This window comes from Cygnus atratus, chromosome 29, assembly GCF_013377495.2.
Source record: "Cygnus atratus isolate AKBS03 ecotype Queensland, Australia chromosome 29, CAtr_DNAZoo_HiC_assembly, whole genome shotgun sequence".
In the NCBI taxonomy this organism is placed as follows: domain Eukaryota; kingdom Metazoa; phylum Chordata; class Aves; order Anseriformes; family Anatidae; genus Cygnus; species Cygnus atratus.
In genome coordinates, this window is record NC_066390.1 from 390,383 (window position 1) to 410,442 (window position 20,060).

The 20,060-nt window shown below is 71.4% G+C and overlaps 4 protein-coding genes across 4 annotated transcripts; 1 reads left to right on the forward strand and 3 right to left on the reverse strand.

Moving 5' to 3' along the window:
* Nucleotides 1–62: 62 nt before the first annotated feature.
* Nucleotides 63–6,316, reverse strand: TIMELESS (timeless circadian regulator). The gene is made up of 29 exons (XM_035570213.1): nt 6,189–6,316; nt 5,967–6,120; nt 5,760–5,874; nt 5,598–5,660; nt 5,401–5,502; nt 5,160–5,315; nt 4,962–5,095; nt 4,806–4,893; nt 4,551–4,727; nt 4,265–4,482; nt 4,090–4,193; nt 3,836–4,005; nt 3,636–3,761; nt 3,407–3,558; nt 3,233–3,330; nt 3,022–3,145; nt 2,733–2,934; nt 2,492–2,643; nt 2,323–2,408; nt 2,128–2,251; nt 1,971–2,053; nt 1,761–1,903; nt 1,499–1,670; nt 1,315–1,383; nt 1,124–1,242; nt 898–1,051; nt 777–819; nt 577–662; nt 63–419 (listed from the first exon to the last, which is right to left on the reverse strand). The coding sequence occupies exons 1-29, from the start codon at nt 6,283–6,285 to the stop codon at nt 310–312; spliced, it is 3,621 nt and encodes a 1,206-aa protein (XP_035426106.1). The 5' UTR covers nt 6,286–6,316; the 3' UTR covers nt 63–309.
* Nucleotides 6,317–7,529: 1,213 nt separating this feature from the next.
* Nucleotides 7,530–9,012, reverse strand: MIP (major intrinsic protein of lens fiber). The gene is made up of 4 exons (XM_035570220.1): nt 8,653–9,012; nt 8,186–8,350; nt 7,991–8,071; nt 7,530–7,712 (listed from the first exon to the last, which is right to left on the reverse strand). Exons 1-4 carry the CDS (start codon nt 9,010–9,012, stop codon nt 7,530–7,532), a joined length of 789 nt encoding a protein of 262 aa, XP_035426113.1.
* A 925-nt stretch (nt 9,013–9,937) lies between these two features.
* LOC118260199 (aquaporin-2-like) lies at nt 9,938–11,491 on the reverse strand. The gene is given in 7 exon segments (XM_050715980.1): nt 9,938–10,150; nt 10,645–10,725; nt 10,804–10,956; nt 11,030–11,056; nt 11,058–11,201; nt 11,203–11,298; nt 11,300–11,491. Coding segments are annotated over 7 exon segments (906 nt in total).
* A 2,126-nt stretch (nt 11,492–13,617) lies between these two features.
* RBMS2 (RNA binding motif single stranded interacting protein 2) lies at nt 13,618–16,751 on the forward strand. Its single transcript, XM_035570218.2, has 13 exons — nt 13,618–13,721; nt 13,863–14,011; nt 14,124–14,182; nt 14,295–14,386; nt 14,487–14,644; nt 14,766–14,845; nt 14,930–15,039; nt 15,187–15,233; nt 15,320–15,413; nt 15,537–15,584; nt 16,015–16,122; nt 16,204–16,278; nt 16,375–16,751. The coding sequence occupies exons 1-13, from the start codon at nt 13,656–13,658 to the stop codon at nt 16,459–16,461; spliced, it is 1,173 nt and encodes a 390-aa protein (XP_035426111.1). The 5' UTR covers nt 13,618–13,655; the 3' UTR covers nt 16,462–16,751.
* Nucleotides 16,752–20,060: the final 3,309 nt, after the last annotated feature.

The window sequence follows — 20,060 nt, forward strand, 5'->3', positions numbered from 1 at the left end:
TCACTGCAGTGGGGACGGGGCCGCTTGCACGCCCGGCCCCGCAGCCCCACACCAGGCCCGGCCCAGAGCTGCAGTCGTTTATTGGGTCTCTTTCCAGATATAAAAGGGATGGGGGGAAGGAAACGGAACAAAACAGGGGAAAAAAGGAACTGGGGGGAGAGAGGGAGACGGGGACAGACGTGGGGCATGGAGACAGGGGCAGGAGCCGCAGCCTGCTGTCACAGCACCCTTCAGAACAGCTTAAAAACCTGCAGCAAAGTGCCGGAGCTCTGCCCAGAGCCCAGCTGCACCAAGGGAAGGTAGGGGCCCTCAGTCCTCTTCCTCCTCCTCCTCCAGGCGGCGGGCACGCTTCCGCCTCCCTGCAGGCTGGGGGTCATCGTCGTCCTCTGAGCGGGGCGCAGCGGCGGCTGGTTCTGCCTCTGCGGGGGGGGGGGAAGGGGTCAGGGACGGGGCTGAGCCCTGGGACAGGGCACGGATAGGGGCAGGGACACAGGTCCAGCTCCAAGGGGGCATGACGGGGGAAGAAACCCCGCCAGGGGAGGCCAGAGGAGATAGGGACAGAGGGGCTGAACCCACCTGGGCTTCCACCATCCTCATCCTCACTGTCGAGCTGGCGCCGCCTCTTGCTGCCCGACTGCAGCGGGACGGGGACGGGCTCCTCGCTGCAGCAGTGAGGACATGGTCAGGGAAGCCCGATGGCCCCCAGCCCTGGGGGGGCACTGGGAGAACCCAGGTGCCTGGTGCCCCCAACCCAGCACGCGAGAACCCAGCCTCACCTCTCTGAGTCTGATCCGAGCGGGGCCGGCAGCTGCTCTGCTGCTGGGTACACGAAGAGGGGCTCAGAGGCAGCTCCTGCACCCCCAGCCTGATCCCTGCGCCCCCGGCCCAAATCCTCACCTGAAGCAGGAGCCTGGGGGTGCCTGGGTGGCGCCGGCAGCCCCTCAGGGTGCTGGGGGAGCCCCTCAGGGTTGGGGCTATGGTGGACAAGGGAGGCGGCGGCGCGGCGCAGCTGCTGCGGGGTGAGGGTGGCGGGGATGCGCCAGAAGGACTCCTGGGGGGAGAAGAGAGACACTGCAGGGCCGGGCCAGGCCTGGGGGGCCAGGGCCAGGGCCAGGGACCTCACCTGCTCACTGGCGGGGGGACGGAGCCCCAGCTCCCTTAGCAGGGCTCGGAAGCGCCGGTCCTCCATGGCATCCTCGTTCTCCTCTGAGAGAGGCACCAGGGGCACGGGGAAGGACAGGCCTGGAGCAGGGGGAGCGCTGTCAGCCCGGCCCCATGCCCCAGCCCCCGGCCCCGAGCCCTGACCCTGCTCACCCTCCTGCTCGCGGTCCCCGGCTGTCCTCCTCAGGCAGTTCTCCAGCCACTGCAGGGGCCCGGCCAGGCCTGGGGAGAAGGGGGGCTCAGACAGGATCCGGCCCCTGCAGCCAAGCCCACCAACTGGGGGGCTTAAATCTGGGGGGGGGGGGGGGGGGGGGCAAAGCCCCTCACTCCCACCCACCTTCCTGATGCAGAAGATGCACCAGGCCCTGCCCAGCCCCTTCCTCAGGCACCCAGTGCTCCTCTACGGGGTCGCTCTCTGCTTCCTCCTCTTCTTCCTCCTCTTCCTCCTCACTGTCCCCCTCCTCTGCTGAGCTGTCCTGGGCTGACACCACCAGGGCGTCCGCCTCACCCTGCGGGGACCAGGGGGAGGTTGGGTGCCTGTGGTGGGGCAGCACCCTTGGGATGCCTCCCCCAGCGCTTCCCCAGCCCTTCCCCTGTACCAGTTCGGGGCCGCGGCCCTTCCTCCGGCGCTTCTTGTGCAGCTCCTTGCGCTCCGACACCAGCCCCAGTCCCAGCAGCTTCTCCACCACATGGGCCCGCGACCGCCGTGCCGTCAGGTTCTTCATGATGTTCCCCAGGACGTCTGCGGGGAGGGGTCAGCGGGGGACCAGATCCACTCATCCCACCCCAGAGTCCCCGTCCTCGCTCACCATCCGAGCCCCTGAACTCCTCAAAGAGCCGCTCCAGCTCCTGCTCCTGCTCCTCCGTCCACAGCACGATGTGGGTGCCCTTCCTGGGGTGGGGGCACAGCCATGGGCGCTCGGCCCAGGCAGGGTGCTGCCCCCGTCCGTGGGGGGCCTGGCTCACCTCTGCTGCGGGAAGTCCTTGGCGCTGCTGGCCAGCCCCAGCCTCACCAAATGCTTCACCACCTGCCTCCGCGTCCGCCCAGGCGCCGGCAGCTCGGCCAGGATGGCGGCGATGACGTCCTGGCCTGCGGGAGGGGAGAGGCTGCAGGGATGGAGCCCCCCAGGGGGGTCCCGCTGCCCCCCGACGCCCCCGTACCTTCCACCTCCTTGTACTTCCAGTACAGCTCCCGCAGCGCCTGCTCCTCCTGCGGGGTCCAGGCAGGGGCCCTGCGCGCAGCAGCCCTGGGCAGAGGCAGAGGGGAGGGGAGGAGAGGTGAGGGAGAGCTGCGACCCCCTCCCCAGCCCCCCATGCCGGCCCCGCTCACCCCTCTCCCTCCTGCAGGGAGCTGTAGCCCTCAGTCATCTCGCGGACGGCCGTGGGGTTCTTCCAGAAGAGCAGCTCCACGAAGGCCTTCTTGTTGGTGGCCGCCAGCGCGAAGAACTTGCCCAGGATGAACTTGGCCAGGGCCACCAGCTCCTGGAGAAGGGGGGGGAAGAGAAGGGCTGTGGGGTGCTGGGGGGCTGCAGAGGGCTGGGGGAGAGGGGTCGGGAGGGCAGGGCCCTGACCTGGTGGGCAGCAGCGCCGGGGTCGTTGAGGAGGCGGTGGAAGAGGGTGAAGAGAGAGAGCTGGAAGAGCAGGGCCTCCATGCGCAGGTCGCGGGCCAGGCGGTGCAGAAGGCGGGCGGCGCAGTGGTTGGTGCGGGCGCTGTTCTGGGCATAGCCCCGCAGCAGCAGCGCGCAGGCGCGGACCACGGGGGCGCAGGCGAACCTGGCCCCCCCCCCAGCACTGGTGAGCGGGGCCGTGCTGGCTCCCCCTCTGCCCCCCAGCACCCCCCCGGGGCCAGGCCCCCCTCACCGCTTGAGGTAGTCCATGAAGTTGAACTCCTTCTCCGCCACCTGCACCGTCTGCTCCTCCTCGTCCTCCTCCACCTCCTCTTTCTCGAGCTCCTCCGGCTCCTCGGCCTCAGGGGGCGCGTGCCCTGCAGGGGGAGTGGCTTTAAGGGCCCAGAGCGTCTCCAGCCCAGGACCCCGCTGCCACGGGGGCAGGATTTGGCCGTGGGACTCACGGGGCAGGGCAGCGAAGAAGATCTCCCGCAGCAGCTGGGTCTCCTCGGGCGGCCCCGCACCAGAGGGGCCAAACACGTCCCCTTCGGGCCACACTTCCCTGGGGGAGAGGGGCACAGGCTGGCACTGGAGCCCTGTGCCCTGCCCAGGTGGGGGGGTCTGGTGGGGGCCGGTACCTGGCGCAGCGGAGCAGCCGCAGGGCCTCAGGGGCCTGGGCACCCCGCAGGCAGCCCTGGATCCGCAGCAGAGCTTCCGCACGCTGCTCTTCCACCGGCGTCTCCGAGGCAGCGTCGAAGGGCACCACGTCCTCGGGGAGGGGCACCTCGCCCTGGGGAGGGGCCATGGCATCACCCTGTGCCCCCACAGACACCCGGGGGTGGTGGCGGGGCCGGATCCTTCCCCTACCTGCAGGCAGGCCTGGAGCTGTGGGGCCAACCCTGCCCACAGCTCCTCCAGCTCGGCCGCGCTGGGTGGCTGCGGGGCGAGGGCTGCGGGCGCCCGCGGCTTCTTCTTCCTCCGCACGCGTTTGCTCTGGGGGGGCGAGAGAGAGAAGTCAGGAGGGGCCACCCCCCCCCCCGACCCTCCTGGGTGCAGCCTCAGCCCACCTGCACCACAAGCCCTGCGCGGCCGCGGCAGAAGTGCTCCAGCATGCGCAGGAAGAGGTGCGCTGTCTCCACCAGGTCCCGCAAGAAGGCGCGCGGCTGCTTGGTCTCGTCAAACTTGCGGAAAAGCGCGAGGAGGAGCTCGCGGTACTCCGTCAGGTAGAAGATGTTGTCTGGAGAATTCGGGGGGGGGAGGGATCAGCGGGTGCTGGGAGGGGGTGCAGCTGCTCCAGGGCCGGCCGGACAGACGGACTCACTCTTGATGACCTGGCTGCTGTCCCGCACCGCCGGCTCGGGGGAGCGGTCCATCTCCTGCACCGTCCGCAGCAGCTCCTGGTAGGCCTTCAGGGCCAGGTGCATCCTGAGGACAGGCAGTGTCAGGGCACAGCCCGGGGGGGGGGCCCGGCAGCGGGGAGGGGACGCAGCCCCCACCTGCGGGCCCAGGTCACCGCCTCCTTCTTGTCCATCAGCGCCATCTCGTAGTAGGTGGTGAGGTTCTGCTCGATGAAGTGGAAGGCACGGACGCCCACCGTCTCCGACACCAGCTCGGGACGAAAGCCCCGGCTGCGGTTGAAGGCCATGAAGAAGGCGGTGGCCCACAGGTAGTAGGTCTCGTCGTGCTGCTGAGCCTTCTCCCGCAGCAGCTGGTCCTGGGGGCACAGGGGGGGCTCAGCATGGGGCTGCCCCGGGCAGGGGCCGGGCCCCCCCCTGCCCTCACCTTGACCAGCAGCATCAGGCGGTTGTAGCAGCCCTCCAGAAAGTCCTGGCAGAAGTGGCAGAGGAAGAGCCGGACGTTGCGGGCAGAGCGCCGCGAGGGTCCGGGATCGGGGGGGGCCCAGCGCCGCCGCGGCACCCGGCGCGGCTCCTTGCCCAGGTCGTGGCTGTAGCTCTGGAGCTGCGGGGACAAGAGGGGACAGCCTGACTCGTGCCCCCCCACCTGCACCTCCCGCTGCATCCCCTGCTCCATGCTCACGTTGTGCAGCCCCTTGTGGAAGACGACGTCGTTGTCTCCGATGGCCTTCAGGCCCTGGATGACGTAGGAGCCGCGGAACCGGGAGTGCCTGGTGGGCACGGGATGAGCGCTGGCACCCCTGCGATGGGGTCCCAGCCCCCCCGGCCCTCTCCTCACCTGGACGGGCGCTGCAGCGCTCGGGCCCTCTTCTCCGCCAGCTCCCGCTGCCGCAGGGTCTCCAGCTCCCGCGTGTCCTCCCCCCGCTCGGCGGCCGCCTGCCCCTGCCCCAGCGCTGCCAGCTGCTCCGGGCTCTGTGGCAGAGCCATCAGCGCTGCCTGGGGGCTCTGGGGGGGTCCCAGGTTCAGCCCAGCTCACCTGGTCACGGAACATGAGGGAGATGATCTCGAGGACGTGCAGGGCCCATTGCTGCTCGGACTGGGCGCTGGCCAGGAACTTGAGCAGGTCATCCATCCCGCTGATGTGCAGCGCCCACAGCACCCGGTCGTGCACGCTGGCATCGCCGTCCACATCCTGGGGGGTGGCCGAAGTTGGGGGGGGCTCAGCATGTGGAACGCCAGGCCCTGGGGGGGAGCCACTGCAGCCCCCAACCCGGTACCTGCTTCTCCGTGGGGTCCGGGGGCACGTGCAGCACGTTGCGCACCAGCAGCAGGATCCGCTCGATCAGCAGCGTGTCCTCTTCCTGCCGCTGCTCCCAGTCCTGCAGCAGCACAGCCGTGAGGGCTCCTGGGGACCCCTGGGCCCCCCCCGGGGGCCCCCAGCCCAAGCACCAACCCCGCCGTACCCAGGACTCACCAGCTGCAGCACATCGTAGAGCTTCTCGCTGAGCACCCCAAAAACTTTCTCACTGGCGAACGCCTGCAGAAAACCCTGCATGAGCGCGGGGGGGGGGGGGTGTCTTGGCAGAGCCCCCCTCCCCCGGGGCTGCGCCGGGGGCCCCGTGCCCGGCGGGCTCACCTCCTTGTAGGCCTGGAGGTAGGACAGGACCTGCAGAAAGTGGTGCCGGGAGGTGGCATCCGCCGGCACCTTGCCGAAGCAGAGCAGAGCCGGCTGCGTCAGGTTCACCAGCAGCCTGCGAGCGGATGGGGGGGGCGCGTGGGATTCCTGCTGCTCTTAGAGGAGGGGGCGCCGTGGCCCGGAGCGACCCTGGGGGGCTGCCGGTACCTGACGACGGCGTCGAAGAGCACCTTGTCCTGCGGGTACTGCACCAGGAGGGGCAGGAGGTCGTTCTGCAGGATCTGGGCTGCCCCCAGCTGCTGCCGGACATCCCGCGTCTCGTCCTCGTGCCGCAGGTACCGGATCAGGTCCTTGACGCTCTCTGCGGGGGGACGGGGCCGTGAGACCCCGGCCGCCCCCAGCCCCGCCGCCCCCCGCCGCCCCCCGTACCCAGGCAGTCGGGCTCCCGGTGGTAAACGTCGCCTTCCAGGTAGCCCAGGGCGCTGCAGGTGGCCAGCAGCTCGCAGTTCATCATGTACCAGTCCATGCAGCGTGGCGCGGCACCGGGCACCGGGAGCCTTTGGCAAGACCCCGTCAGAGAGCCCCGGGGGCCAGCCCCGGCTCGGCCGTCCCCGGTCCCGGGGCTCCGGGCGGGCTCGGGTCTCCCCTGGTGCCGGTGCCGATCCCGATCCCGATCCCGGTGCCGGTCCTGATCCTGGTGCCGGTCCGGGTCCCGGTCCCGGTGCCGATCCCGATCTCAATCCCGACCCCGGTGCTGATCCCGATCCCGCTCCCGGTCCCGATCCAGGTGCTGATCCCGGTGCCGAACCCGGTGCTGATCCCGGTCCCGCTCCCGGTCCCGGTCCTGATCCAGGTGCTGATCCCGGTGCCGGTGCCGGTGTCAAGCTCAATCCCGGTCCCAATCCCGGTCCCGGTCCCGATCCCGGTCCCGGTCCCCGTCCCAATCCCCGCGCCCGGCCCCGCCGCCCCCGCGGCTCCGTTACACAACCGCCCCAGTTCCCGCGGTGCGAGCCCCGCCCCGCCCCCGGGCTTCAAAGGGAAACGCCTTCCCAAGCCGGCCTGTGGGCCCCTGTCTGCCCCGCCACGAGTGGGGGCCACGGCAGCCCCTCCCTCGGTGGCAGCACCCGGGCGGTGCGGTGCGGAGCGGTGCGGGTCGCTACGGTGCGGTGTGGAGCCCAGCACCCCTACTGACACCCCGGTCCCGCAGCGCCCTACGGGCAGCAGCACAGGCGCGGCGTTGCCCTTTTAACAGAGGCCCCGCCCCAGGACGGCCCCGCCCCCGAAGGCGGGGCATCCCCTGAGGCGCGGGAACGGCCAGGCTCCCGCCAGCCCCCGCGCGGTTGCCGTGGCGACGCGGGCCCGGCCCGGGCCCGGCGGTGCCGCGGTCCCCCCGCGCCCCAGTCCCCTGCGCATTGGTTCCCTCGCACCTTGGTTCCCCCCGGTTCCCCCGTGCCCCCCTCCGGTTCCCCGTTCTCCCTCCCCCCCCCGCGCTGGCCGAGAGCGGTTACCAAAATAAAGCGCAGGTTTAATTCACCGAACACAGAACTCCCGCCGCGGCGGGGCGGGGCGGGGCGGCCCCGGCCCGGTCCCGGCGACCCCGGCCGTACCGGGCCGCTCGGTCCCGGTCCCGGTGCCGGTGCCGGTGGCCGCCGCCGCCCGCCCGCTGCGCCGCACACACACGCACGCACCACACGCACCGCGGCGGCCCCGTCACTGCAAAGGCACGGGCGGGCGCTGGGACCCGGTACCGGCGCCCCCCCGGGGCCCGGCCTACAGCCCCTGCGTCTTCAGCTCCAGCGGCTCGGCGGGCGGCTCGGGCGGCGGCTCGGCGGCGGGCGGCTCTCCCTTGAGGACGGCCAGGCGCTCGGCCAGGCTGCGCGGCCGCGGGCACAGCGCGAACTCGTAGAGCAGCGCGGCCACCACGGCGCCCAGCAGCGGGCCGGCCCAGTACACCTGCGGGGGGGCGGCGTGGGAGCGGGCCCGGCCCCCCCCCCCCGTGTCCCCCCCCCCGGCCCCGAGGTCCCCCCCCCCCGGGCTCCGGTGCCGGCCCCGGGGACGCCCACCCGGGGGCAGCGGGGCTGGGGGCTCCCTGTGCCCTGTCCCCGTGTCCTAAGCACGGGGGGGGGGGCTGGGACCTGCCCGCTGGGGGTCTCCGGCAGCCCCCTCTGCTCAGAGCGGGGTGCTGCGGGGGTCCCGGGGCCGGGCCGGGGCAGGGACCCCCCTGCACTTACCCAGTGGTTGGTGAAGTTGCGGGTGATGACGGCGGGGGCAAAGGACCGTGCGGGGTTCATGCCGGCGCCCGTGTAGTGGATCTGGGGGGGGAAGGAGGGGGTGGTGGGGGGCTGGCCGGCTCCCCCCGCCCCGCGGTGACGCCACCGGGGTCCCTGGGTGTACGGTGAGGGTAACGGGGAGGTCCCCACCCTTACCCCGAAGAGGTGGCCGAGTGCGAGGGAGAAGCCGACGGGCAGCGCAGCCGAGCCTGGGCGCCCGTCGTGGCGGTCGTCGAAGCTGGCGAAGACGCAGAGGATGAACTGGGCGGTCAGCAGCAGCTCCACCACCGTGCCCTGGCCCGGGCCCACGCTGGGGTGCAGCTGCGGGGGAGAGGGGCTCAGCGCCCACCGGCACCCAGAGCTGCTCCCGCATCCCTGCTGGCTCCGGGGGCCCCCTCCCGGCGTCCCCCAACCTGCTGCTCACCCCCGAGCCCCTCCTGGTGCCCAGTGCCCATCAACCCCCCCATGCCATCCCAGACCCCCCAGCACCCCAAACCTCCCCAGTCTCCCATTACCCCCAGCCCCACAGTACCCCAAACACCCCCAGGGTCCCCGTTCCCTCGCCCCCAGCCCCAAACCCCCAGCACCCCCGGACCCCTCCGCCCTCTCCCTGCCCCGCTCACCGCGCTGAGGCCGAGGGTGCCGCGCACGGGGGCTGGTGTCACCCCATAGAGGACGCCGGCCCCGGCCAGGGCACCCAGCAGCTGGGCCAGGAGGTAGCCCAGGGCGCGGGGCAGGGAGAGCTGCGAGGCCAGCAGGAAGGCCAGCGTGATGGCCGGGTTGAGGTGCCCCCCGCTGACGTGCCCCAGCGCCTGCACCAGGGTGGCCTGGGCCAGCCCGAAGGCCAGGGCGGCCCCCAGGACGCCGTGGGGGCCCGGGGCCCAGCGCAGCGAGGCCCCCAGCCCCAGCAGGGCATAGAGGAGGCTGCCCAGGAACTCGGCCAGGATGGCCCTCCAGAAGGAGGACGAGCGCAGCTCCCGCATGGCCTGGCCCCGCTGCCCGCCGCGGCCCCGCTCCCCTCCCGGGGGCCGCCTGCACCCACCTTTATACGCCCCCCCCAGCCGGCCCCAGGGGGTGGGACCCCACCGCCGCCACCCCCCGTTAACCAGTTCGCTGCCCAGGATAGGGGGGGTGGGTGAAGGGCTGTGCGGGACCCCAGTGCCCCCCTGGGGCAGCCCCACGCCCCCAGGAGAGCAGGGACCCCCCAGAGCTGCACGCCCCCCATCCCTGGGGCTGCTGTCCTGGGGGGCTGGCTCTGACCCACAGGTGCCCTCTGTGGGTCCTGGAGTCAACACCAGGCTTGAGGGGTGGGGGACAGCACCGAGACCCCCCCCCCCCAGCCAGGTTTTGGGTGACAATGTAGGGGGGCAGTGCTGGGAGCCAGCCCAGCCCAGCCCCACATCCTGGGGGCTGGGGGTGCCCCCGGTTCAGCCCCACATCCCGGGGGCTGCAGGTGCCCCCCCGGGGGCCGTGGTGGCCCCCCCGCCCCGCCGCTGGTTTATTCAGCCTGGCTTAGCGGGCGCTAAGCCCCCAGCCAGGGGGGATTAGGGCCGGGCCCGGCCATTGGTGCCCGCAGGAATCTGCCGGGGCTGCAGAGGCTGCGACAAAAGGCTTTGCTGCGCTCAGCGCCCGGCACGGGACGGGAGCAGCCCCTGGCCCCCACCGTGGGGCTGCTGGGGGTGGGCACAGCTGGGGGGATGAAGGGAGGGCCCCCCCCAGCGACCCCCCCCCCCCAGGACCCCCCTAGCCCCCCAGCACCACTCTGCACCCAGCTCTGGCCCAAAGCTGCCTTTAATCCCCATGGGGAAGAAGAAGGTTTGGGGGGGGGGGGGTGCAAGGAGCACCCCCCCCCCGCAGTCCCCCCTTCTGCTGGGGGCACCGGGCACCTCGTCCCCATGCTGCAGGGGCTCAGGCTGTGTCCTGGCCCTGCTCGGCTGGGGGGGGACCCCTGGAGGGGGCGGTGGGGGGCGAGGAGGGGGACGGGCTGGTGGCCTCCACCAGTGCCACGTCCCGGCAGGCGAGGCAGGCGCCCAGCTTCTCCCGCGAGGCACCGGGGGCGAAGACGAACTCGTAGGAGAAGCCAGCCAGCACCGCACCCAGCACCGGCCCCAGCCAGTACACCTGGGGAGGCCGGGTCAGGGGGCACCCAACGGGGGGGGAGAACGTGCTCAGGGGCTGCTGGGGGGATGTGAGGGTCTGGGGGTGCCCCAGGAAGGGGGGACGTGGGAGCAGGGGTACCCTAAGGGTGCCAGGGGATGCTGGGGCACAGCACTAGGGATAGGGGCAATGGGGCGGGGGGGGCACACCAGTGACGGAGGCTGACTGGAGGGACCTGCTCTAGGGGTGAGGGCCCGGGGGGGGGGGTAACATGTTTGGGATGGGGACACCAGGAGGGCCCTACCCCAAGGTTGGGGACAGGGGGGGACCTGTCCTGTGGTGGGGGCACCGGGAGGACCCAAGCTGGGGGTGCAGCTGAGGGTAAGAGAAGAGCTCCCTGTCCTGGGGGGAGGATGGGAAGGGGGAGTTCCACGCTGCAGCTAGGGGCACCCATCCCCACAGCGGTGTCTTGAGGAAGGGGGGACGGGACACGACACCCGGGGGTGCCGCCGACTCACCCAGTGGTCGTCCCAGATGCCAGTGACGATGGCGGGCCCCAACGAGCGGGCTGGGTTCATGCTGCCCCCCGAGAACGGCCCCTGGGGGCAGGGGGTCAGGGCTGGGCATGGGGCTGGGAGCCCCACGGCTGGGGTGGGGGCACACGGGGGGGTCCTTACCGCAGCCAGGGCACCGGCAGCCACAGCGCTGCCCAGGGCCAGCCCGGTGGGGCCGACTGCCCGGTCAGCGGTGGCGAAGGCGGCGAGCGCCAGCTGGAAGGTGGCGAAGGTCTCCCAGCCCCACGCCTGCCCCGCCGTCCCTGCCGCGCTCACCTGCGGCCACAGCCCGGCCTCAGCGCCTGCCGGCACCGGGACGGGGACAGGCACGGGGACGGGGGACGCTCACCCTGGTGACCAGGCTGGCATCGTCCAGGCAGCGCCGAGCGCGCGGCGGCGGAGGCCAGCACGGCCCCGGTGCACTGGGCCAGGAGCCCGGCGGCCCCGCGCAGGGCGCTCAGCTTGCGGGTGCAGAGCAGCGCCAGCGTCAGCGCCGGGTTGGCCTGGGGCGCCCCGAGGGCTGCAGGCCAGCGCCGCGGCCGCCAGACCCCCTGCCAGCGCCGGTGCCAGGGGGCCGGGGGCCGCCGAGGCGCCCAGCACCACCCCCACGAAGATGAGCTGTTGCCATCGCCTCCGCCAGCACGGCCCGCCAGAAGCAGCCGCTGCGCAGCTCCTGGGGGTGCAGGGCGCCGCGGTGCCACGGAGAGGGGTGTGAGGTGACGGGGCGCCATGGCGATGGGGGACGTTGGTGATGGGGTGCCATGGCAATAGGGCGCCTCGGTGACAGGGGACCTTGGTGATAGGGCGCCATGGTGACGGGGGACCTTGGTGACTGGTTGCCATGGTGAAGGTGTGCCATGGTGACAGGGGACCTTGGCGATGGGGCGCCTTGGTGACCAGGTACCACAGTGATGGGGCGCCTTAGCAACGTGGTACCAAAGTGATGGGGCACCATGGCAATAGGGCGCCTCGGTGACAGGGGACCTTGGTGATGGGGCGCCATGGCGATGGGGTGCCATGGCAACAGGGGACCTTGGTGATGGGGTGCCATGGCAACAGGGCGCCATGGTGACGGGGGACCTTGGTGACTGGTTGCTATGGTGAAGGTGTGCCATGGTGACGGGGTGCCACGGTGACGGGGCGCCTTAGCAATGTGGTACCGAAGTGATGGGGTGCCATGGCAACGGGATGCCTCAGCAGCCGGGAGCCGTGGTGACAGGGGGGGTCCTTGGCATTAAGGCACATTGGCAACTGGGTCGCCATGGCAACCGGAGCAGCCCCAGCAGGAGGGGGGTGCCATGGCAACTGTGGGGGTGCTGAGGTGGGGTCAGGGTCAGGGCCATGGCTGGGGGCACACGGGGACCCCCACGACGGGGTTAGGGGCTGAGACCTCAGACCGGGGGGGTTGTGGGGCACGGCAGGGGCTGCCCACCCCCACCCCAGGACCCCACAGTCAGGGCTTGGGGACCAGTGGGGGGCCGAGGGGTACCGGGGCCTTACCTCCCCTAATGGCCATGGCGCAGCTGCGGGGCCGAGGTGAGCGCAGAGGATGCCCAAGGCGGGGGCACCTCCCACCCCCCTCTTCCCACCACTCCCCCGGATTAAGGGGGGGGGGAAGGCCCCACGCTCGGCACAGGGCATCGCTGGAGCACAGGAGGGGGCTGCCCGTGGGGCACAGCCATGGGGGGGGGGGCTGCAGGGGTCCTGGGATGGGGCTCGGGCACCCCAAGGTGCTCTGGGTGCCATGGCAACAAGCTGGGGCACTTTGGGGGGTTGCCACGACGACCAGCGCGCCATCCCCAAGGGAGAGATGAAAGGCAGGGATGAAAGGAGATGGGGGGGGGGGGGGTGGAGTGTTTATGGGGGGGGCAGCCCCGGCAGTAGACGGGGCCGGCCCCGCTCACACAGCAGCACCTGGAGGGTGCCGGGGACCCCCCAGCTGCGCCTTGTGCTGGGGGGCAGCAGGAAAGGATTGGTGCTGGTGGCTGGGGGGGGGGTCGGCAGCCTGTGCCCGCCGCTGCCCCCCAGCCCCTGCTGCCCGCGGGGGGGGGGCGGGGAGGGGGGCCGGGCCCTACCTCCCTGCCAGCTCAGCAGCCCGACCCGCACGTGGCGTGAGTCAGCGGGGTCGGTGCCCGAGGGCCTGGCTCAGCACGGCCAGGCCGGCCTGAAAGAGCCAGAACATTCCCTGCACAAAGGGGCAGGACGGACGGACGGACGTGCGGCGGGCGCCGTGCGCGGCCCCTGGGAGGTGGGGGGCTGGGGGGGGGGGGGGGCCGCCCCGCCACCATCGCCCCCATTGCCCCCAGGGCCCCCACGGCACCATCGCAGCCCCTCCATGGGGCACAGGCCCTGTGGGGAAGGGCCCCGCGGCCTGCCCTGCCCCCCCAGGACCTCACAAAAGTCCCCCAAGACCCCCCCAGGCTCCCTGCCCCCTCCCCCCCCGCCCCGTGCTGCCCCCAGGAGCCCCCGGCCCCCCTCGCCCTTTGGGAAGGGGAGGGGGAGGGATAAAGAGAGGTGCCAAAATGGCGGCCCCCTGCCCGCCTTCAGGCGCGGGGCGGGGGCTGTCCGCCGTCACGTGCCGGGGGAGGGCGGCGCCAAGATGGCGGGCGTGAGGGCGGGGGGGGGGGCACGTGATCGGCGCATCCAAAATGGCCGCGCCCATGGTGCGGTGCGACCGCCCCGCCGAGGCGTAATGGCGGCGGCGAGCGGGCGGGGCTCGGCCGCCTTAAAGGGGCCGCGCGCCCCAACCGGGCTTACCCCAAACCCTCCGCAGCGGGCGAGCCCCGCACGGGCCCCGGGGGGGTTTCGAGCCCCGGCGGTAGCCCCCGAGCCCCGCGTTTAGCCCCGGTGAAGGTGCGGGGGGGTTGCGGGGGGAGGGGAGGCCGCCCGGTGGGCGCTAGGACCCGGCCGCCGGGGCCCGCCCCGGATCCCGCGTGACGCCGGGCGGAGCCGCCCGCCCCGCCGCGCGCTCGGGGATGCTGCTCTCGGTGCCGCCGCGCCCCGGCCTGGCCGCGTTCGCCTGCAGCAAGGGGGGCAAAAAGGTAAAAAAAAAAAAAAAAAAAAAAAAAAAAAAAGGAAACGGGGGGGTGGCAAAACCCTTCCCCCGCGGCCCGGGGAAGGAAACCGGGGGGGTTACCGCGCTTACCGGGCGTTCCCCCCTCCCGTCCCCCCCCGGTTCCCAGCAGCCCTATGTGCCGCCGCCGCCAGCCATGCCCCCCCCCAGCCCCAGCCCCTCCGGGGGGGCGGGCGAGCAGCTGAGCAAGACGAACCTGTACATCCGCGGGCTGCACCCCGGCACCACCGACCAGGACCTGGTGAAGCTGTGCCAGCCGTGAGTGGGGCCGGGCAGGCAGCGGGTGTGTGCTTCTGGGGGCGGGGGGGGGGGGCACAAGCACCGGGGGGCGCTGCAGGTGGTGACCCCCCCCCCCAATATTTCCCCGCAGTTACGGAAAGATCGTCTCCACCAAAGCCATCCTGGATAAGACAACCAATAAGTGCAAAGGTTTGGGGGGGGGGGGGAAGAGGGCTTTTGGGGTCCCCCCTCTTGCTTTTGGGGGTTCCCCCAACTGCATGTCTGTGCCCCCCCCCCCCCCCCCCCCCAAAAAAACCTTCAGGCTATGGCTTCGTCGACTTCGACAGCCCCACGGCGGCCCAGAAGGCAGTGACAGCGCTGAAGGCCAGCGGGGTGCAGGCGCAGATGGCCAAGGTATGGGGTCCCAGAGCCCCCCTCCCCACTGCCCCCCCCCCATTCCGAGGTCATCCCGGTCCCGTCTGGCCCCCTGACCCCCCCCTGCCCCCCAACACAGCAACAGGAGCAGGACCCCACCAACCTCTACATCTCCAACTTGCCGCTGGGGGTGGACGAGCAGGAGCTGGAGGCGCTGCTGAAGCCCTTTGGGCAGGTGGTCTCGACCCGCATCCTGCGGGACCCCCACGGGGCCAGCCGCGGCGTTGGCTTTGCACGGTACGGGGCTGTGGTAGGGGTGGGGGGTACGCAGAACAACAGGGGGGGGCTGTACGGGCCCCGGGACACCCAGGAGGGCCCCGAGTGCTGCCCCCCTGCCCCAGCCACGCTCCCCCACCAGGATGGAGTCCACGGAGAAGTGCGAGGCTGTCATCACCCACTTCAACGGGAAGTACATCAAAACGCCCCCTGGGGTGCCGGGTAGGCTGAGGGGGGGCAGACAGGGGCCCGAGGCGGCCGGGGGCTGGGTGGTGACACTGTGACACTGATGGCCTGCCCCCGCAGCCCCCCCGGACCCGCTGCTCTGCAAGTTCGCGGACGGGGGGCAGAAGAAGCGGCAGAGCCAGGGCAAGTTTGTGCCCAACGGGAGAGCCTGGGCCCGGGATGGCGATGCGGTGAGCTGGGGGTTAGGGGGCAGCAGGAGGGGCGGGGGCAGTTTGGGATCAGAAGGGGGACGCGGTAAGGGGGTCCCTGCCGGGAGGCAGACACCCTTGGCAGCGAAGGAGCCATGGGGCAGCTCCAACCCTTCTGTGTCCCCCCAGGGCACCGTGGCCTTGGCCTACGACCCCACGACGGCGCTGCAGAACGGGTGGGTGCCCCGTGGCGCCGGTGGGAGGGGGGCTGCTGGCTGCACGCCCCCGACCCCCCCCCCCCAACCCCCACCGTGCTCCGCAGCTTCTACCCTGCACCCTATGGCCTGGCCCCCACCAGGATGATCGCGCCCACCGCCCTGGCCCCCTACCTGCCCTCGCCTGTCTCCTCCTACCAGGTACGTGGGGACAGCGCGGGGGGCCCTGCGGGACCGGGGTGTCTCCACGGGGCTGGGGGGTCCCTGTGGGGCTGGACCCCCTGGGGTCGCAGCCCCGGCCCCCTCCCACCGGCTGCTCCGCAGGTGCACAGCCCCACCTGGATGCCCCCGTCCTACCTCGTGCAGCCCACGGTGAGCCCGGGCAGGAAGTGGGGGGGAGGCCCCGCCCTCGGGACGTCACCGCCCGCACCTGCCCGAGGGCATGCCCAAGGCAGAGCCCCGCCCACTTCGCCCGGAGCCCCGCCCACTGCAGCCACACCCCCACCCACTTTGTCCATGCCCCACCCCCTGTGGCTGTTGCCCCACCCACTGTGCTCAAGGCCCTGCCCACACCCATGCCCCACCCACCCTGCCCATGCCCACGCCCACAAGATTGGCCACGCCCCCAACCCCACCCCACCCTGCCCCTCCCTGTGCCCCCCCCCCCCAGCCCCAGGTCCCCGCATCCCCCCTGCCCCATGTGCCCCCCCCTGCGCCCCTCCCCCTCAGTGCCCCTCCCCCCAGTGTTCCCCCCCCCCCCCCAATGCCCCCCTGGTCCCCCCCCGCTGACGGAGCCGTGCAGGGCGCGGTGCTGGCCCCCGCCGTGGACCACGCCGTCCCCCTCCAGCCCTCCGTGGTGGCCCCCCTGGCCCAGCAGCTCGGCCACCTCTCGCTGGGCAGCACAGGCACGGTAAGGACAGCCCCCCCCCCCCCCCCCCACGTTGTGCCCCCCCCCCCCCCCCGACACCCCCATTTCTCCCCCCACCCCCAGTACGTGCCTGCCACCGCCCTGCCTGGAGCCTTCCTCCCGCCGTACCCCCCGGTGCCGCCCGCCATCCCGCTGGAGGTAAGTGCTGGGCGTGGGGGGGGGGGGGACATGGGGGAGGGGTCTCGTGGCTGGGGGGGGGGTCCCGGCCCGGTCCCCACCGCCGCCTCCCCACAGGACGGCAGCACTGCACCGAGCCACGGCCACGGCCCCGTCGAGTCGCCCTCCGAGCCCAGCGCCTTCCCCTACCCCTACCCCAAGTAGCAGTGGGACTGGGGGGGGGGGGGGAGGGGGGGCAGCAGCACTGAGGGACCCCCCCACACTGCTGCCCCCCCTCCCTCCCCCGGGGATGGAGCCCACCCACCCTCTCCCAGCTGTGGGGGCCGCGGGCGCCCCCGCCGCAGCGCTGCCAACTGCGGGCGACGTCGCCCCTTCCTCTCCTCCTCTTCCTCTGCAAGGGGGGGGGCCTGAAACGAGGGGCCCTGGGCCGGGGGGGGGGTGGGGGCCCGTGGCTCGCCCCCCCTTGGAGGGCTTTTTTTCCTCCTGCATTTTCTAAAAAATGGAAAAAAAAAAAAAAAAAAAAAAAAAAAGAAAAACAGGAACCCCCCCGGGGGGGGCGGGGCTCCCCAGCTGCAGCAGCCCTGGCCCCCCCCCACCTTGTGCTTCCACGGCCCGCAGCCCCCCGCCAGGCCCCCCCCCCCCCGAGCTGCGGAGCCCCCCCCGTGCCTTCTGCTGCCTGGTCAGTGCCCCTGGCTTGGGGAGGGGTGGAGGGGGGGGCGGGGGCGGGGGGCCAGTGACAGACACCCCTCCCCCCCCCCCCCCCCGAACCCCACCCCCCAATAGGGCCTGGCTCCCTGGGCCCCAGCCCCCCAGCAGGCCGGGGGTGCTGCCCCTCCTCTGCCCCCCCCCCCCCCGCAGCCATTTCTGTCCCGGGGGGCGTGGGGCTGTGCATGTCTCCCCCCGCCCCTTGCCCCCAGCCCGGGGGGGGGGGGGCAGGACAAGTGCAATAACCCCCCCCCCCGCACCGCTTCCACTGGCGACGGGTGCCCCAAGGGCCAGCCAGGCACTTTAGACTCACCCTGGGCCCTCCCCCTCCCCCCCCCCCACCTCTCTGGGGGGCAGTGAGTCCCCCGTCCCCCCCGCCGTGCCCCCCGCTTGCGCAGCGACAATCAAGGGGGGGGCCCGCGGGGGGGGGGGGGGAGGGGGCATCGCTTTTAACCAAAGATCGGGGGTGCTGAGCTGCCCCGGCCCCCCCCCCCCCGCCTCTTTGCTTCCAGCTCTGGGGCCGGCCGTGCCCCTCCCACCCCTCCCCACCCCCCCCAGTGCCAACTCTGTCCAGGGCCCCCCCCCCCCCCCGTTCTTCCAGCCCCCCCCCCCCGCGCAGTGGGGGGTCCCCTGACCCCCTCCCTGACCCCCCCGGGGGCCGAGGGGGCCACCCCCCGGCCAGCAGGGCCCCCCCTTCCCCCCCCGCCACACATCTACCTCACCCCACAGCTCGGCGCGTGCTCAGCCCAGGTCTGCTGGGGGAGGGGGGAGGGGGGGGCTTATGGCCCTTTGCTCCCCCCCCCCGCCCCCCCCCCCCAGGCTGGCAGCGCCCCCGGTTTCCAGCCATCACCCACCGCTCTTGTTGCTGCTAGCACTACCCCTCCCCCCCCCCCCGGTTGGGGGCCCCCCCCAAGGAAGGAACCAAAGAGGGAGCCCTGCAGATGCCCCCCCCGGGGGCCCTGGCGCTGAGCCCCACCCCCCCCCCCCCCCCCCCGCCGGGGGGGAGGGAGCCGGGGGGGGGGGGGGGGGGCGCTGGGGTCCTGTCTGCTGGGGGGGGGGGGGGTGTGGGCGAGCTGCAGCCGAGATGCTGCAGCCCCCCCCCCAGCCCCTCGCGCCCCCCCCTTTAATTTATACGTAGCGCATTTTGTACAGGTTTTTAAGTTGCTTTTTTTTAAGAATCTCGAGAGGTTTCTAGTTTTGTATTTCTTCCTCCTGCTTCCGCGCTCCGGCCGGCTCGCCCCCCCCACCCGCCCCCCCCCCCGGACCCCCCCCCCGGCTCCCCCTTCTTCCCTCCCTTCCCCTTTTGGAGTTTTTTTGTTTGGTTTTCTTTTTAAATAATAATAATAAAAAAAGGCGAGAAAAGCGATGGCCTCTGTTGTGCGAGGGAGGGGGGGGGGGCGGAGCGTGGTGCGGGGGGGGGTCGCCGCCACCCAGGGCCCCCGCAAGCCCCCCGCAAGCCCCCCCCCCAGCCCCCCCAGAGACGGCTCGGACCAGCGGGTGTCTACCAAACGTGAGTTTTTTATTCTCGTAACGCAACACGCACGGTCCTACAGCTCGTGGGGACATCAACAGGCAACAAACAGGAGGGCGAGAGGCGGCTCTGGGGCTTTTTTTTGTTTGTTTGTTTTTCGTTTTTTTTTTTTTTTGTGTTTTTTCTCCTTTAAACCTTATTAAAAATGAGATTGGTCCTAAAAATATAGAAAGAAATCAATTTAAATTCACAAAAACCTGTACATTATCAAAAAAGTCACTAAACCGACACGGCTGGTTATAGAAAAGGCGGCCGGGGGGGGGGGGGGGGGCTGGAAGGGGCTGCAGCCGGGGGGTGGGGGGGGGGGGGCTGCAGGAAAGCACCCCTGGCCCTGAGCTGGGCCCCAGGGGGGGATTGGGGGGGGGGGGGCAAAGGGGGAGTGGGGGGGGGGGGCAAACTTGAACTGAACGAACACAAGAACGATGCGGAGACTCCCGAGAACTTTCCCACGACAGAAAAACAAAACAAAAAAACCAAAACCCAACAACAACCTAAAAGCTGACGGCTCCAAACCATGACCAAAAAACCAAACCCCAAAAAAAGTTTGTTACAGCGCAGTTCTTTAGATAAAATATAAATATTTATGCGTAATATAAAGTCAGTTCAAATAGACTTCAAATCCACCTCTTATTTCAAAGCAAAAAAATAAAATAAAATAAAAAGTTTCTGAGGTTATCTGATAGAAAAAAGGCTACTTTGAAAGATGCGGGGGGTGGGGGGGCGGGGGCGCGGCCGGGGCCCCCACCCTCTGCCCAGGTAGGTGAGTTGTTTTCAGTGCTCTGTGGGGCCGGGGAGGGGGGGGGAAACGCGCCGGGGCCCCCCCAGCCCCGCCGGCCGCCGAACCCCAGAGCGAGTACCCGTAATATCCTGGCCGGCGGGGCTGGGGGGGGGGGTGGGGGCCCACCGTGGCCGCAGGACCCCGGCCCCCCCACGTCCCCACCCGGTGTGGCCATTCCCCCCCCCCCCTCCTCATTCCTGGGGGGGGGGGGGGGCAGCAAACGCCCGCCTGAGGCTTCAAGTCCCTGCTTGGGGGGGGGGGGGGGGGCCAGGCCCCCTCCCTGCCCGGAGCTGCGGTAGCGTCCCTGAGGGGTCCCAATAGGGGTGGGGGGATCCGGGGGGGCCTCGCATGGGTGTTGGGGGGTGGGGGTGGAGGGGGCTGGGGTCTTCCTGAGAAGTGGAGGCAGGGAAGGGGCTGCAGGGCCCCCCCGGCCCCCCCCGTTTGGTCCCTGGAGCCAGGTGGGGGGGGGGGGGGGGGGGGGGGCAGCGCCCACCCCGGCGCAGCGGGCAGGGGTCCTACAGCAGAAGGGGTGCACCGGGGTGGGGGGGATTGGGGGGGGAAGGGGGGGTCCCTCCCGTAAAGTGTCTGCGCGGGGGGGGGGCGGGTCCTGGCCGGGCCGGCGAGCTGGGGGGCCGCGGGGGGGGCTAAGTCCACTTTACTGGCCGTTAATGCATGTAGACGCTGCACAGGAGCGCTCGGACACATTCACTACGAACTATTGCTATTATTAAATATTCCCAGCAGGGATTATTCGCTTTCCTCTTTTTTTTTTTTTTTTTTTTTTTTTTT